The sequence below is a fragment of the Apium graveolens genome, chromosome 10 (assembly GCF_009905375.1).
Source record: "Apium graveolens cultivar Ventura chromosome 10, ASM990537v1, whole genome shotgun sequence".
Classification (NCBI taxonomy): Eukaryota; Viridiplantae; Streptophyta; class Magnoliopsida; order Apiales; family Apiaceae; genus Apium; species Apium graveolens.
This window is the reverse complement of record NC_133656.1, coordinates 164,306,837-164,322,978: the sequence shown is the minus strand read 5'-3', so window position 1 is coordinate 164,322,978 and position 16,142 is coordinate 164,306,837. Positions and strand designations below refer to the sequence as shown.

Genomic DNA, 16,142 nt, shown 5'->3' with positions numbered 1-16,142 from the left:
CAACTTTAATTTTGTTGAATTGAGAATCCTTCTAGTTGTTTCGTTATACTGTCGTTCTTTGCAAGAGTTTTTCAAACAAAAATCAACGTATTATGAACCAAGCGGGCAAACTTCCATCTACCTCTCACGCATGGAAAGAAAACAAGGGTATATGGCGAGAATTGTAAATCACTAGCCCAGGAGTCGAGGGAATCTACTCCAATAAGGACTACGTCTCCAAGAACGAGAGTTTGCGAGTTATCTGTAAATATGTTATTCAGAATACGAACGTGATTATATAGATGATTATGGTGAATACCTTAGGCGTTAAAGTATTGAGAGATGTGGAAGCAACTTGATTGTTTATTTCCCCCCAGGAATCATTGATAAGATGATTTACCCCGTTGAATTGATAAGATTATGATTAAAGGACTGGCAAATCTAAGAACGTGTATTTATTAAATAAGTGAGTACCAATGGTGGAATTGAGATTTCTGGCAATAAGTTGTGAAGAATCGATATCATTTAAGATAAGAGGATTTGATATTAATCTAAGAAATGGAACAACTATTTAAGTGTGATGTCCAGATAGATTGTCGTGATGAAAAGATAATTCTGAGAACGCCAAATGAGAAGGTAATGAGGTTCAGAAGATGAAAGAAGGTAAAGAATTTGTTAACGATGATTACGGTGATCAAGATGTGGGAATTATGGTGATTATGAGATAAATAAAAGTCAGAAGCAAACAAAATTTGAAGATTTTATAGCAATTAAGGAGTTTCAATATATGTTTCCAGATGAGTTATCAACATTTCCTCTAGATAGAGAAATGAAGCTCGCGATTGACTTAGAACCTGAGACGAAGCCAGTGACCAAGGCCTTACACAAAATGGCATCATTTAAAATGAGGAAGTTAGAAAAGCAGATCCAAGAGATGTTCGATAAAGAAGCAATTAGACCCAGTGTATCCCATGAGGTGCACCAGTACTAATTATTAATAAGAAAATGGAAATATGAGATTATGCGTCGACTAAAGAAAGCTCAACAAGTTTACTAGCAAGAGTAAGTATCTGTTACCTCGAACCACTGATTTGTTTGATCAAACAGGAGAAGCAAAGTATTTTCTAAAATTGATCTAAGATTTGGGCGTTACCAATTGGAGATTGAGCCTATGGACATATCAAGGATAATTTTCAGAACTAAGTACTGCTGTTATAAAGGTCTAGTGATGTCATTTATATTAACCAATATACCAATAATATTTAAACTTGATGGATGGAATTTTTTTAAGAAATATCTGGATGAGTTGTATTTGTGTTACTTAAAGTCAACAGAGGACCATGCGAAGCATTTAATGACAACTGAGGAGTCGGAGAAGAAAGAAGTTGTATGTAAAGTTTACAAGGTGAAAGTTTTGATGGTAGAAAGCATAAGTAATTAGTGAGGAGGAGACCAAAGGAGATCCAGTAGAAATTAAAGTTACTATGAATAAAGAAAGGCCAAAAGCACCAACAAATATAAGAAGTTTTATCCTGGACCAGTTATTATTGAAAATTTGTGCAAGATTTCTTGAAAGTTGTAATACCTTTGACGAAGCTAACCAGGAAAAGCAAGAAATTTATATGAAATGGAGAAGGGTGAAGAAAGTTTTGCGGAGTTAAATGAAAGAATGGTTACGTCACCTGCTTTATCACTTTAAAAGTATCAAGGAGATTTTGTGGTTTATAGTGATGCTTCCCATAAGGGAATAGGATGTGTGTTGATGCAGCACAATAACGTTATTGTATATGCATCCAGACAACCAAAACCTTATGAGCAGAAGTACCCTACCCATAATTGGGACTAACAGTAATAATATTTGTTTTAAAAGATTGGGAAACATGATATGCATGGAGAAAAGTGTGAGATCTATATTGACCATAAAAGTTTGAAGTATGTACGCATGAGGAAAATTAAATGTGGAGGCAAGCGATAAGTAAAAAGGAGAGAACGAACATAGAAACTGTACCAGAAGAATTATCTATGGAATTTTAGAAGTTGGAGTTGGAAGTCAGATATATAATCCCAAGGAAACAAGGATGGTAATATGACCTTTTAGTCTAAATGGTTAAAAAAAGGATAAGGAGAGGACAAGGGAAGATAATGGATCACGATTTTAACAGTTAGTAAGAGGAAGATTATGCACCCAGAAGAACGATCACGATATTTCTAGGTTTTCTTCCAGCATTTGAATGTTATAAGTAAAGGAATTAAGAAATGAGATCCCACAGGGAAGTCACAATATAAAGTATTTAATTTATTGAATAAATGCCAAGATATACGAAAATTTAAAAAAAAATAGTGATAACCAGGTATACGAAGGAAATTTCAGGATGAATTAGGAAGTGTTGATCATGTCGAAGTATTGGAGGCCTAGTGGATAAGGCAGACCCAGTGAGTGGTTTTACAAGAAGCAAATCGTAAAGTGTACCAGTGATGTTGAGGGAGAAAAAGGAATGAAATTGTGAGAGTATGTACTCATTATCGGGAGTTTAACAAAACAGCGAATAAGAAGAAGTGACCCCTATAAAGAATTGATTACTTACGAACCTAATTCAAGAAGTGTGTTATGCTCCGGGGTTTAACATAAAATCCGACTTGAGAACATATCAGAGCTTACGAATAAAATGAGTTATGAGCATTGCAAGATCTGGTGATATTATGTGAAATAACAAGCGTATCAGTTGGCTATAAGAAATTAAGGAACATGTTGTAAAAGGAGTACTCAGATAAGCGAATTGTATTTATTGATAACATCTTCAGCTATTCAGAGAATAAGAGAGTCGGTGTGAAATGCCCAAGGATTTTTCCCCAAAGGTTGAAAGGAAAGTAGCTATACGTTGAGTTTTCAAGCATGAAATTTTGACAGAGGTTAATAAAAGATTCTGATTAATCCGTTAACAACTACCTAAACAAAGCCGTATGTTAACAGATGCCTTGTGCAGAAAGAAAGGATTGGATGTAATTAAGACCACCGAGGAGTTAATAAACGAAGTGAAAAGAGTGGAATATGAAGTTCAAATACTTAAAGGTGATAATGAGTGAATATATGAGATTACTTTTCAGCCTTCACTGATGGAAAAGAGTAAGAGATGTTTAAATGTTGGATACTAAGTTAAAAATGAGCACCACCTACCATCCTTAAATAAAGGGTCAGAGCGAGGAAGCGATTCAGGAAATATAAGGTATGTTGAGAAATTGAATTTCAAGGAAAAATGAGATGATCATTTATCATCAATGTCAGCTTTAGAATGCTACTTTACCAAGCCTTATGTGGACGCAAGTGTAGGTCCCCACTTTATTGAAATAAAATGGAAGACAAGAAGTTGTCAAATTCTAAGTTAATCCAGCACACCAAGGGCGTAATGATATTGATTGAAGCAGCTCAGAGTAGACAAAGAAAGAAGCGAAATTGTATCGAGGGAGAGTATGAATATAGAAATAGGACTAATGGTGTTAGTAAATATCTCGTCTTGAAAGATATTAGATAAGTTTGAGTAGAAGGGACAAGTTAAGTCCTAAATTTAGTAAACCATTTAAGGTATTGATAAATATAGATAAAGTTGTTCATGAGTTAATATTACCGTTATAACAGTATATATATATAATGTAGTCTGCGTGTCAAGGTTAAGGAGATAAGTACCTGATTCAAATCAAGTGATTGATCAGGAGCCAATGGGCTCTTATCCAAGTTTATTTTACATATAGTGATCGATCTAAATTCGTCGTTAAAGGCGAGTCCTTAAAAATGAGTGTATATCTATAGTAAATACGTTTGAAATTCTCGAGTAGAAGAGTATACTGGGAAACTAGAATCAGATATGCTTGACAAATATCCTCACTTGTGTAATTAGACCAGATTCTGAGGACAGAATCTTTTTAAAGGGGGAAGGATATAACGACTCGTGTATTTTTGAATTATTTAATTATGTAATTGTGGAAATTATTAAATGAATAAAATATGTGAATTGGTTTTGATATCTATGTGTTGTTTGAATTATTGATGTGTGATTTATAGTGTGTCGGGTTGTCCGCCTGATTAATTATGGAGTCGTATTGAATTGTTTTTATTTTCAAAAGTGGATTTAGTGAAAATTTATTTGCATAAATACTTGGAATGTCTCTAAAATTGTTTTTATGATTTTTATAATTACAATAATTATTTTTAGGATTTTATAAAATTGAGCAATCAATATTTTATTAATTATTTATCTTTAAATGATTTTCTGATTAATTTTATTGGTAAAATTCATATTTAATTCTAGAGTTATTCAAAGATTATGAAACTCATATTTATTTAAGTTTAGAATATTTCGAGAATTTTAAAATTATTTTGGAAATTTTCAGGATTTATTTCACCCGCGCGTTGATTCGATAATTGTTAAAAAGCGGGTACAAGTTGCGTTTTAGAAATTGTTTTAAAATTTCAAAATTTATGTTTTTATAAACTTCGGGAAATTTGTAACATTTTAAGACTATTTTCGTAATTTTCTGAATTTATCTTAAGTGCAGCTCGGTTCGTTAATTCTGAAATGCGGATACGAGTTGCATTTCAAAAATAATTTAAAAATTATGAAAATTTTATTTTATTAGTTTCGGGATTTTTAGAAAATTATAAGTCTATTTTGGGATTATTCTGATTAAAATGTATTCGCAAGTTATACCGTTAAAATGTTAAAAATGATATAAAACCGGGCATGCGAAACAGTTGGGGGACACGTGGCTTGAATTAGAGCTGCGTGGCACCTAATTCTGTACGCATGTTGTATGCAGGATTAGAGCACAATTATTTTATTTTACAAAAAGAAACAGGAAACAATCATCACTCTCCTCTCGTCTCATCTCTCTCTCGCTCGACCTCACTTCCCTCTCTCTCCCACCGGTTAATCTCTCACATCTTCCTCTGTTTCTCCCTTTCCGACAATTTTCTTTTTCTGTTGCTCTGCTTTCCGGCGATTTCGCCGCTTCTTTAGTCCGGCTGTCCGTCGGCGTCACGTTGCCGCCTTGTTCATGTGATTTCCGGTTCGTTTCCGGTTAATTACTTCCGGTTTGACATCCTGTTATTCCCGTTTTTCATGTATATATATATTCGGTATATATGTATGTGATTAAGTGTGTGTTGCTGTGTGTTTTACGCGTGTGCGCGTGCAATTGGGTGCAGTGTTGTGTGGCTATGTTCTGTTTCTGTTGAGCCTTATCCTGTTGGGTCGTTGTGCATTGGATTGGACTGTTGCGGAATTGTTGTTAATTTAAATTCCCTTTTCTTGCAGGAATTTATTGATTACATTCGTGATATTAAATTGTTCTTATCAAAAGTGATTTTTATAATTAATCGATAGAATTTTGCGTTGGAAACCCGAGAATTTATCCGGTACCCGCGAAATTTTGTCGCCGTCCGCGATGACTTTTACGGGTGGACGGTGGACCATGATGATTGATATCTGAGTCCTAATATTTTAAAAATAAATAAATGAATATGAAATACGAGTAATAATAATAATTAATTAGTGTGAATCGGTGGTTGAGATTTGTGGAATTGGAAAGTAATTGGATAATTGTTGCTATTATTGTGAACTTTGTGATTTGACGTCGATTAATGTTTCGACGGGTAGTCCGATAAACAAAGGAGACGCTGCCCGATTTCCGGAAAATCGAACTACGAAAATACGGGAGCGTATCCGATAATTATCGGGACGTCGAGTGAATAGATATACTTATACTTTTTACGAACTTGATTGTATGTTGTGGTGAACGTTCTGTCCAAAACTCAGTAACCCTAATTTCGTAAAATGACGAGTATACGTATTTCTGAAAACGCACACTGAACCGATTTCGAGAACATGAACCCTAATTGTTGTTTGTGTTATTATAATATGAATAATTATGAGTCGAAATATGCTACCGTATGGGTAGGTGGTTAGCGAGGATATGTCAAGCATAATTGGGTGTCTAACATAGAGTATTTTGCCCCTGTAGGTTCTAGTCGGGAAACCGAAATTGGACGTGGGACTAAAGATGACCTAGTAGTCAGTCGACGAGCTCAGTAGAGTTTCAACAGAAAAACCTGAGTGTCGAAGTCAAATCTAATGTGGTCCAGTGGTTGTTCGTTAAAGCCTGAGTGGCAGAGTCGGCTCAGAGTTGATCAGTAATAGTTGTAAAGCCCTGTAAGGCAAGTACTTCTAAACCTTTTTCGAGATATAATGCAAATATTTCTAAACTTTCTCGTAACATATTGTTAAGTGATCAAAATAGCTCTGTTTTATATTGTAAATACATTGAATCCTTCAGCTTTGAACCTGAGACACACCATTTGATCTTTGAGTCGTAAGCCTTATTCTTTGTGAACCATTTCTTGTTGATTTCCAGAAACTAAACCACGCAAATATGACACTACTCTCCAAATATACAACCACCAAACACCAAACACTGGAATAGAATTGTTTAAACATCCAGAAACTTTTATACTCAACCATACCTTGTGACATCAAAGAACTAAAACTTGTAAACCATTGTTCATCTAATACTCGATTCTTCTACAGGCTGAAGGCCATTTCTTATACATACTTCGATACCCCTTGTGATACTCATGAAATGCATTATGCCTTTATACAAATGTTTCATCACTGTTGATTACGATCTTGTTTTATTGAATTATATTGTTTATCATATTGAACTGCTTTAGAATTGGATAGTTTTTTTATATAGGGACCAGATTCGTGGTCAGACCATATCAATGGTCAAGTTAGGTCAATGTGTGCCTTGGATCCAGTAATTAGAGCAGTGTTGTGTGCTTTGCTCGGGGTTAGTGCGTGACTGATCAGCATCCTAACCTTGGTTTTAAAACTTAAAATGAATATCCAATTATAACGGTTGTTTAGCAATAAATTTGATTCCTCTGAACCATTTCGTTTAATCATTGATTAACCTCAATTATTGTCATTGTGACTTGCTGAGCTAGTTAGCTCACTCTTGCGAATCTTTTTATGTATTCTACAGTTAAGAAGGATACGGTTGATAGCGAGGTTTTCCCAGCTCAATGTACGAGCTAGGGTCCCAGATTATGTTGGATCGAGCTAGCAGGAGCTTATCGCAGTAGTGAGATAGTAATATTGTAAGAATAATTTCATTATCAGTTGTAAGTTAAAGTAGTTGGGATTTGGTACGTTGTAATAAAAGTTAAGGTTGTGGCTTGTTTTATACTTTAACCTGTTGTGGTCTGTGGTTATGTAAAGCAGGGTCATTGCAAATAATATTTCATATACATGTATATATATTGTGTATGTGTTGTGGACCCCGAACTTCTGACCCGGGTTTGGAGGGCGCTACATATCCTCCCCTTCCTGAGTAATATGAATATTTCTTATGCACTCCTGATCTCTATCATTTAATATAACACGTAAAATATCCTCATCCCAAACTCGACGACCAATCTCAAATAAAGATGACACCTTATTATGCAGCAGCCCCGGATTAGTCGATGTTATGTATAGGTGTTGAGAGTCTCCCAACCAAGGATGTCCCACTATGCCAATTGCATTGTCAGAACCAACTATTCACCTTACACCGGCAGCAACAACATCTTTTGCCTCGAAAATACTCCTCCGAATATAACTTGGGTTGTTACCCAAAGTAGCATCAAGAAAAGTGCCATCTGGGAAATATCTCGCTTTGTAAATCTTACTCACTAAACATGAAGGATTCGAGAGAAATCTCCATCCTTGTTTCTCCAACATAGCAAGATTAAAATCTTTCAAGTCTCTAAATCCCATTCCTCCCATAAACTTGTGTCTTGATAGCCTTGTCCAACTCATCCAATGAATACAACTGCTATTATAGTCCTTAGAATTCCACCAGTATCGAGCCATAGTTCTTTCCAAATCCTTCAATATTTCATTCGGGAGTAAAAAAACACTCATCGCATAGGTTGGGATCGATTGAGCCACAGATTTAAGTAAAATTTCTTTTCCACCACGCGAAATACATTTACCATCCCAACAGAGAACCCTCTGTTTCATCCTGTCCTTCAGAAAACCTAATGTATTTGTCTTACTTTTGCTCATCATGTTAGGCAATCCCAAATAAAAACAATTTTCTCCCGCCTCTCTTATTTGTAGCACTTGACCTACTTGAGTCTTCCTCGTATCATCCATGTTCGTACTAAAGAAAACAGATGATTTCTCCATATTAACTTTCTGCCTCGACCCCTTTTCAAATATATGCAGCACTTGTAAAATATAATTTACTGACTATGTGTTAGCATTACAAATTAAATAAGGAGTCCGCAAATAACATATGACTTATACTAGGATCTTGTCTACATACTTTCACCCCTTGGATCAACTTATTTCTCTCAAACTTTTTTAGCAAAGCCGTGAGCCCTTCCGCACATAAAATAAACAAATAGGGAGACAGTGGTTCTCCCTGGCAACTACCACGTCTAGGGAAAACAGGACCCATCTCTCTACTTGCATGAGTTACATGATGGGAAACTAAGCACACACATCGCATTATTAAGTGAACCCACCACTGATCATAACCCATTTTATTCAAAAAATTTCGCAAATAGTTTCATTTGATTATGTTATACGCTTTACTCATATCGAGTTTCAGCGCCATAAAACCATCTTTGCCTCTTCTTTTCCTTTTCAGGTAGTGCATTACTTCATATGACACCATAATGTTATCGGATATAAGCCTCTCAGACATAAATGCGCTTTGATTCTCCGAAATTATTGATTCTAACGTTTTCTTCAATCGGTTTGCCACTACCTTTGTAATTATCTTCACAGGCACGTTGTACAAGGAAATAGGCCGTAGTTCAGACATCATAGTGGGGCCTTTCTTTTTTGGAATCAAAATAATATTGGTAGTATTCAATTCAGTATTAAGCTCTCCTGTAGTGAAAAAATCCCTCACCAACTGGACAATATCTCTGCCAACAATTTTCCAATACTTCTGAAAAAATGCGGGGTCATTCCATCAGGACCCGACGCTTTGTCAGGTTGCACTTGAAATCGCGTTGTTTTAACCTCGTCTTCCTCTAAGGTTTCGATAACTCTTCTTTTTGTTTAATATTTGGTAGATTGGCAAACGAAGAAGTTAAAATTCATTTGTTATAAATATAGACATATTGAAATTTTTATTTTAATGATCCAGATATCATTCTAAATAATATAACTTTTATTTAATTTTTTTAATTATATAACAAAATTAATATTTAATTGAAATTTGGTTAATCTCATCATTAGAAAAATTAATGATTAACCGGGCCTGACATATAAAATTCTGTCCAATGAGCAGGACTGCATGAAGAGGCCGGGAACTTGGGATGGCTAATATATACGTAGCACTTTCTTTCTCTTTTTGAAACCATAATAATGTATAGCTCTTCCTTCTCTTTTGGAGAAGAATTTATTTTCATGAAAACACATGAATCAAATTGTAAATATGGGCCTGGCCGAAGGGCCCAAGAAAAGATTCTAAAGATTCATTTAAATCTCGTTTCAAAAGATATACTACTATAATCTATCCATACATTATTCACCTCCAGCAGTTTTTATAACGCTGCTATCCCCCATCTGCAACACTTACCAAACACACAAGAAAATAATAACAATTAATTGATTGCTTAAAAATTGCACTGCCCGACTGTTCAAAATCATACTTTGTGATACAAGAATCTCTTACATACAAAAGAAATTCAATACAAAATTGGGAGATTTAAGAAAAAGTATATTACTCGCAACAAGAAAGATGCAACTACAGTACAACCATAATAAGTAGCAATAGTTTCAAATTAGGCACCGCAGTTTCCCACATTTCAACAAACTCGATAATAAGTCTAATAAATCATGACAATTATTAAGTCTATAATGGTTTCAACTGAAACATAGAGTACTGAGACATACGAGGAACAAAAGAAACTAAGTTTCAAATTTTAGAATATGTGCAAATACAGAATTAGCAACTCCTTAAATACAATGAGACTTTCTCGGGATGCTGTTTATTCAATCAGTTCATATACAAGAACCAACCTCTCCAGATCGGGAGGGTCTGAGAACGAATCACAACTAAGTGTTAAATATTACAAGGCAATTAACTGAATTTACCACAGTTACCTGTCTATTTACTTTCCTAGATCACGAGTTATGTACAGTTAGGCATCCGGAAATTCAGAATTCAACCTCTCCAACTAAGTTAAGAGGGTCAATCTGATGCTTACCATGTTGCTTGGATTGATGCTGAGACCAGTACGCATGAGCAGCTAAGACCCTGTCCAAAAGCTCTTGGGGTACGGGCTCTCCCCGACGCTGCTGGGGGGCTATACTTGCTGTATGAACTAGTGTCTTCCATTTATCCTATATAAATTAATATTAGACAAATATACATCATCCATTTCTAAAAATTAAAATAATTATTAACTACTTTAGTGGTTCTTAATAAAAACATTATATCTGTAAACTTGCTTGTCAGTTCTCATACCAATTGGTACTTTCAAACGCAAGTTAAATTTTAAACCCAAAAACATGAGCGTTTTATGAAAGGATCACATTTTCTACCAAAGGTTAACTATAGAATCCTGTCATATACCTTCAAGTCCACATAAGTTCTATGGTTCATATCATCAAAGGAACGCATTTTCACATCACGCCACCTGTATAATAAGAAAAAATTAATAAATAAAAAGAAACTGAATTTCCTGAAGCGACTTGAGCTAGTAAAATTGAAAATAAATAGCAGTTTTTTAAACATGGGGACGTTGAACTCTGAGCATTATAGTCTATAATCGTTGGGGGGATACCGGCATCTTCTATATATATAAATATCAAGAGACGTTGGAGCATTTTGATCAAGAACTAGGCAAACGTAAAAATTGCAAACCTTCCGGTGCCAAGTTTCTCAACTGCTTCAACCAGTGCTTCTACTTCTGAAACAGAGAAAGGTCTCCTAATTCTGCGCTGAGAGGGATCTGGTCGCTTGGCTTTTTGGTTAACCGGAACAATGGCCAGTGTATTTGAATTAATTAAAGGAATAGGAACCAGAGCTTTAGGCACTGATATCTCTGTAGATGCATCAGTAAAATAAGGAACAATTTCCTGATTACTTGCTCCATTCTTTTCCAAATTAGTGACAGGAACTTGGTCAAATGAGGAATCGAAGAATCCTGAATTCAGGACAGGAACTGGGGACCTGGAAATGGAGGGTAAATATTAGTAGAGCTGGCAATTGAACTGCTGCTTTGATGCAAGTGGAGCAATGATAACAATTGAACAACTCTAGAAGAAAAAGGAAAAAGCACTGATTCCAGTAACCATAATATTTGGCTAGAGCATCTGCCTAACCTGGATAATTCTTGATGTTTTTCGCATGGTAACAGAAGTGCAGGATCTTTACAAGATATAGGTGCGGTAGCATGCACAAAATCAGGCTCCAATGTAAAACCTAGCGTGTCAAGGTCCCCATTATGAGAGATGCCAATCTGCTGAAGGGTTCTATTGTCGTCTCTAACTCTCTTTCCTTGAAGAACTACTCCCACGTGTAAACCATCTTCAAGTATAGCAGTGACAGCCTCCATAACAGTCATCTACAGCAAAATCATCATGTAAGACTCCGTTAAGCTCTACAGCCTCACAATAGTTAAGAGAGATCTCACTATGTAAAACTTAGGGTGCACTTCTTTTATGTAATGCCGGTACTTAGAACGGTGTAAATTTGCACATTTAGGAATCTTAAGAAAAAGATCAAACAATTGGATTATTTGTCTCAAAACATTTTTCAGTGCTATTGGGAAGAATCAAAGTCATAATACAAAAAAGAAATATTTGATAGCAAGATAAACTCTACTTCACAGTACACTTGAATTGAAGAAAAAAAGTGCTGTTAAAATTAGAATACTAGTCAAATACGAAAAAAGATCAAATGGCAAATTTTAATGGTCAAATTGCTGATAAATCCCTACATGTCATTACAAAAAAGTAACAAGGCCCTGGAATTTTCGTAAAACATGATCTATCTAGATGCTTATGCTGAGGAATTATGAGAGTACCAGCACAAAAAGAAGTTAAAACTATACCTTTAGTGAACCTACAGTTGCAGTTTCTGGCACCTCAATATAAAGCTCCGGTACTTTAAAGGATTTAATGCTAAACTTTACTGAATTAAAAAACATTGAGCATAAGAATTCAATTGTGGCTATATCATAAAACAGCAAAATTTAAGGGGGTATGATGGATACGGATACAGATTATTACCACGAGGATCCTTGGCCTGGAATGATGCTTTATGGTCTGAAGACGAGGCTCCAGTTGCTGCACAAACTACAGATATTCAGTCATCAATTTACTGTAATAATGTACTGTAAATCCCATTAGAGAGAGATGTGACCACAACCTTTATGCAAAGCAGGTGTCCCACTCTTGTCCCCCTTTGAGGCTTTCTCAGGGGAGTTTGAAATTCTTTCACTACCTGCCTGCTGATCAAATATGACTGATGATCTATATTGACACAACTGCCTACGCTCATACAACCGTCTCCTTTTAATATACAGTTCGCGTTGATATCCCTCACATGGATAAATGGTTTTCCTTTTATGATAGATAGGCCAATTTCCTCTACCTTCAATAAAAAAATCAAGTTAATAATTAGACTTGGAATGCAGTAGAAAATTCATGAGAAAACATGGGCTGATTGATAAAGCCTGTACTTACCAGTGTTAATGAATTCATAATCTTTCAATTTTGGTGCTGTTCTCCAGTATCTGGATGTCATCAACTTCTTCATTCTTCGAAATTTGGTGTGTGATTGCGGTCTTGATGGCTTTATCTTGTTGTTAAGGTGATTAGTCCTAAAGTAATTTTCATCATCATCTCTATTAACTATTTTTACATTATTTCTGTGCCTAGGAAAAGAAGCACCAGGAACACGATCCCTGCATAAAGGAAACTTTATGCTGCCCTCTAAATTATTCAGCTTACGGGTACTATGCACATGATAGTCCCTTAAATCCTTGGAACCACTAAAGTTAGCCATATTCAAGTGTCCATTCTGTTTCTCCACAATCGCGGACTTTCTTTGAACTTCATTACATAATTTCGCATCACTGCCAAAGATCTCTGATGATTTACTAGGGAAATTTCCAGCTGCATTGTTACTCGACCATTTATCAGATTTCACATCACCACTGACTTTGTTCAAAAAATCAGAATGTGAATCTGTTACTACAGATACATGCTCGTAAAACGAATTGGTCTCAAAACGTGGGAGTTCCTTTGAAGTAGATTTAGTAATGTGCTCTGGAGCTGCATTTTTAGGGACAGTCACACTTTCAATACAGCTTTCCTGATCAAGGCACTCAGATCTCACAACTCTTTCCTCTACTTCTTCCTTTTTTATGCCATCGTCGTTAATACCAAGCGGCACTTTCCCTTCTGCTATATTACTAGAGGCAGAACTTTCGCTCTCCTGTAACAACTTGCCAGCTACAGCTGCCAACAATTCAAATGCATAAAGTTGCCCGACATCCGGTGATTTCTTTTTCAAACTGCTCCTCTACAAGCAATATACAGAACAGGTCAATGGGCAATTACCATTACTGTACTTCATAATTAAATAATACAAACTAAAATGTAAACTTACCCTTATAGATCTCGGAGCTCTAGGTATAACAGGGATCTGGTACCCATAAAACCCATATTCTTGCCTCTTCTTCACAACCATGTCTTAAGCATGCATACTACTAAGAAACTGCCAAATGCAATGGTGTGGTGTTCCAAACTACAAACATATCAATCAACTAATCAATTACATTCATGTTATTGACTATAAATTTCGTATATTGTTTCTTAAATAATCCCTTAGAGAATACATATAACCAGGTATCAGGCATAAATAGTCACCAGTCCGAAAATAGTAAATACTCAAAACCCCAATTATACCTCTAGGGGGGAAACTACAGAATCTTAATCTCCAAGATTTGCTAGTTTAGTACCAAAATAAAAGTAAAGGTACTCCTCATCATTCATATATATATATTTTTTTTACAAAAAAATTCCCACATTTGCACAGTTGGACTAATCTCTACTTTCAGATGCTACAGATCTCAACTTGAAACTCAGACTAACTATTCATGTCACACGGCATAATAATGATTACACCTTGATCACCAAAAATTAAATACCAACAAATTAATTAAACACACCACATACCAACCTCCTAAACTAAAAGTCCGATTTAACAAATCACACACACACATTCCGGTTTCCCTAAATTATGGGGATCTCACCAAACAAAACTCCAATTCTTTTTCTTTTACACCTTTTTCAAATAAAAAAACAATCAGATCACTCAAACTAACCTCGAATCCTATACGTCACACCAAATTGATCCTAAAGTTATTATAATGACACCAAAACCCTGTGATCGTACACAATTGCGCACTCGCACTTAGAAAAATGCTTCACTTGGACCGAAAATACACGAAAGATCACATTTTTATCAACTTCTCTAGATTAAAAAAAAAATAAACCCAAAATAAATTCACAAAACCATGATCACCAAAAAGTCCATTAACCAAGAAAACACTAAAATTCATCAAAGTCCAATAATTTCACAAAACCCACATACAATTCAAAGAGATCACACAAAACCCAGGTGTAAATTTACAAAAACCCACGAAACATGATCAGATCAAGAACAATTAAATGATTAAAAAAATTGAACTTTATCACAAAGATCAAAGCAAGAAGATGATCTAGACATAAAATAAGAGAATTATACAAAGCATTTTCAGAAATATTACCTAAACAGGGAGAGAGATTGATGAAGAGTTGGTGAATTGTGCAAGAGATTTAAGTTGGAAATTACGTGAGAAGTGAAAAAATAAATGATTTTGAGAGAGAGAGGAGGAGGAGGATTGGATTGATTGTGGACAAGAAAAAGGAGAGTTTAGATTTAAAAATATATAAATGTTTCTTAAACCCCACAAAATGAATTATACTGTATTCATATTTCATATACTGTAGTTGTCATTTTTTTGCTTATAAATCGTACTCCCTCTCTCTCGCTCAGATCTATACATTTTTTTTGGGATGTATTTTTTAATTATATATGTTCTAAAAATAGTAAAATTTTATAATATAAAAAATAACTACACCCCCATAGAGCAAGTCCAATGCAATGCTAGAAGTGATGCCATTTTCATAATTTAAAACCAAATACTAAAAATTTCAACTCCAAATAAGTTCTATCCTTCAATGCAAATATGCATATATGCATCCTTGATTCTAAATTTAAAATCAATGACACATTTATGCATCCATAACATATTATCAAGTAACCATAAATTACATGCATATTGATAAACTTTAATTAAGATATAAAATGAGTTTTTTTTTACGAAAAGCAAGATTTTATTAAACATTCAAATCCGTCACAATACAATGCATAACTTCAATAGGTACAGACCACCTATCGAAACTACGCTCTAGATATTTATACGACGCTCTAGTAAGAGTATGAGCTACCGTATTTGCAGATCGCTTAACAAAATACAAAGAAACTTTGTTTAAACGCTTTAAATACCACCTACACTCCTCAATGATTCCACCCAGACATGATCTCATTTTTACTTTGCTTCGAATAGCCTGAATGACCACTAAGCAGTCAAATTCCAGAGACACCTTCGACCACCCCATGCGATCTATCCAGCTCAAGGCTTCTTTAATAGCCATTGCTTCGGCTACTACTGGTGATACTATACCCTTAAAAAGCTTTGTTTCTGCTTGCCTCAACTCGCCCTCAGAATCGCGAGCAATTAACCCAACCCCGTACTCCTCCCTTTCTGCAAAAATAGCCGCAATCATTGATACATTGACTATATCCGGTTGAGGTTTTACCCAAGAATGAGCTCAATCACCTGTATGGAGTGATAAGAACACTGGTTGACCTACCTTGGGCTGTTGTCCATTGTGCAAGGTATTTCTTAGCATCTGCTACTACTTTCAACATTTTAGGATACTTCCGGTTCCATATCAAATCATTCCGAGCCCGCCACAAAATCCAGAACAAAGTAATAATTAAAGCTTCCCGCTTCTTATTAGACATTCCAAAAGCATTCTTTAACCATT

General features: G+C 35.2%; 1 protein-coding gene across 2 annotated transcripts; it reads right to left on the bottom strand.

Annotated features, from left to right (window-relative positions):
- Positions 1-9,929: 9,929 nt before the first annotated feature.
- On the bottom strand, positions 9,930-14,973 carry LOC141689905 (telomere repeat-binding protein 4). Of its 2 annotated transcripts, none has more exons than XM_074494420.1 (10): positions 14,816-14,973; positions 13,654-13,791; positions 12,726-13,566; positions 12,409-12,633; positions 12,270-12,335; positions 12,092-12,171; positions 11,361-11,602; positions 10,900-11,208; positions 10,609-10,672; positions 9,930-10,376 (listed from the first exon to the last, which is right to left on the bottom strand). In XM_074494420.1, the coding sequence occupies exons 2-10, from the start codon at positions 13,732-13,734 to the stop codon at positions 10,191-10,193; spliced, it is 2,094 nt and encodes a 697-aa protein (XP_074350521.1). In that variant the 5' UTR covers positions 13,735-13,791; positions 14,816-14,973; the 3' UTR covers positions 9,930-10,190. The 2 variants fall into 2 exon arrangements, with proteins under 2 accessions (XP_074350521.1, XP_074350522.1); XM_074494421.1 differs by having other exon boundaries at positions 12,270-12,326.
- Positions 14,974-16,142: the final 1,169 nt, after the last annotated feature.

What these genes read in the sequence shown, in the direction of transcription:
- LOC141689905 (XM_074494420.1), bottom strand. Translation starts at nt 13,734, where the DNA reads ATGGTTGTGAAGAAGAGGCAAGAATATGGGTTTTATGGGTACCAGATC. An exon ending in GACACCTGCTTTGCATAAAG is followed by an intron (nt 12,336 to 12,408) that starts GTTGTGGTCACA and finishes GAATATCTGTAG; the next exon opens with TTTGTGCAGCAACTGGAGCC. An exon ending in AAACATCAAGAATTATCCAG is followed by an intron (nt 11,209 to 11,360) that starts GTTAGGCAGATG and finishes CTCCATTTCCAG; the next exon opens with GTCCCCAGTTCCTGTCCTGA.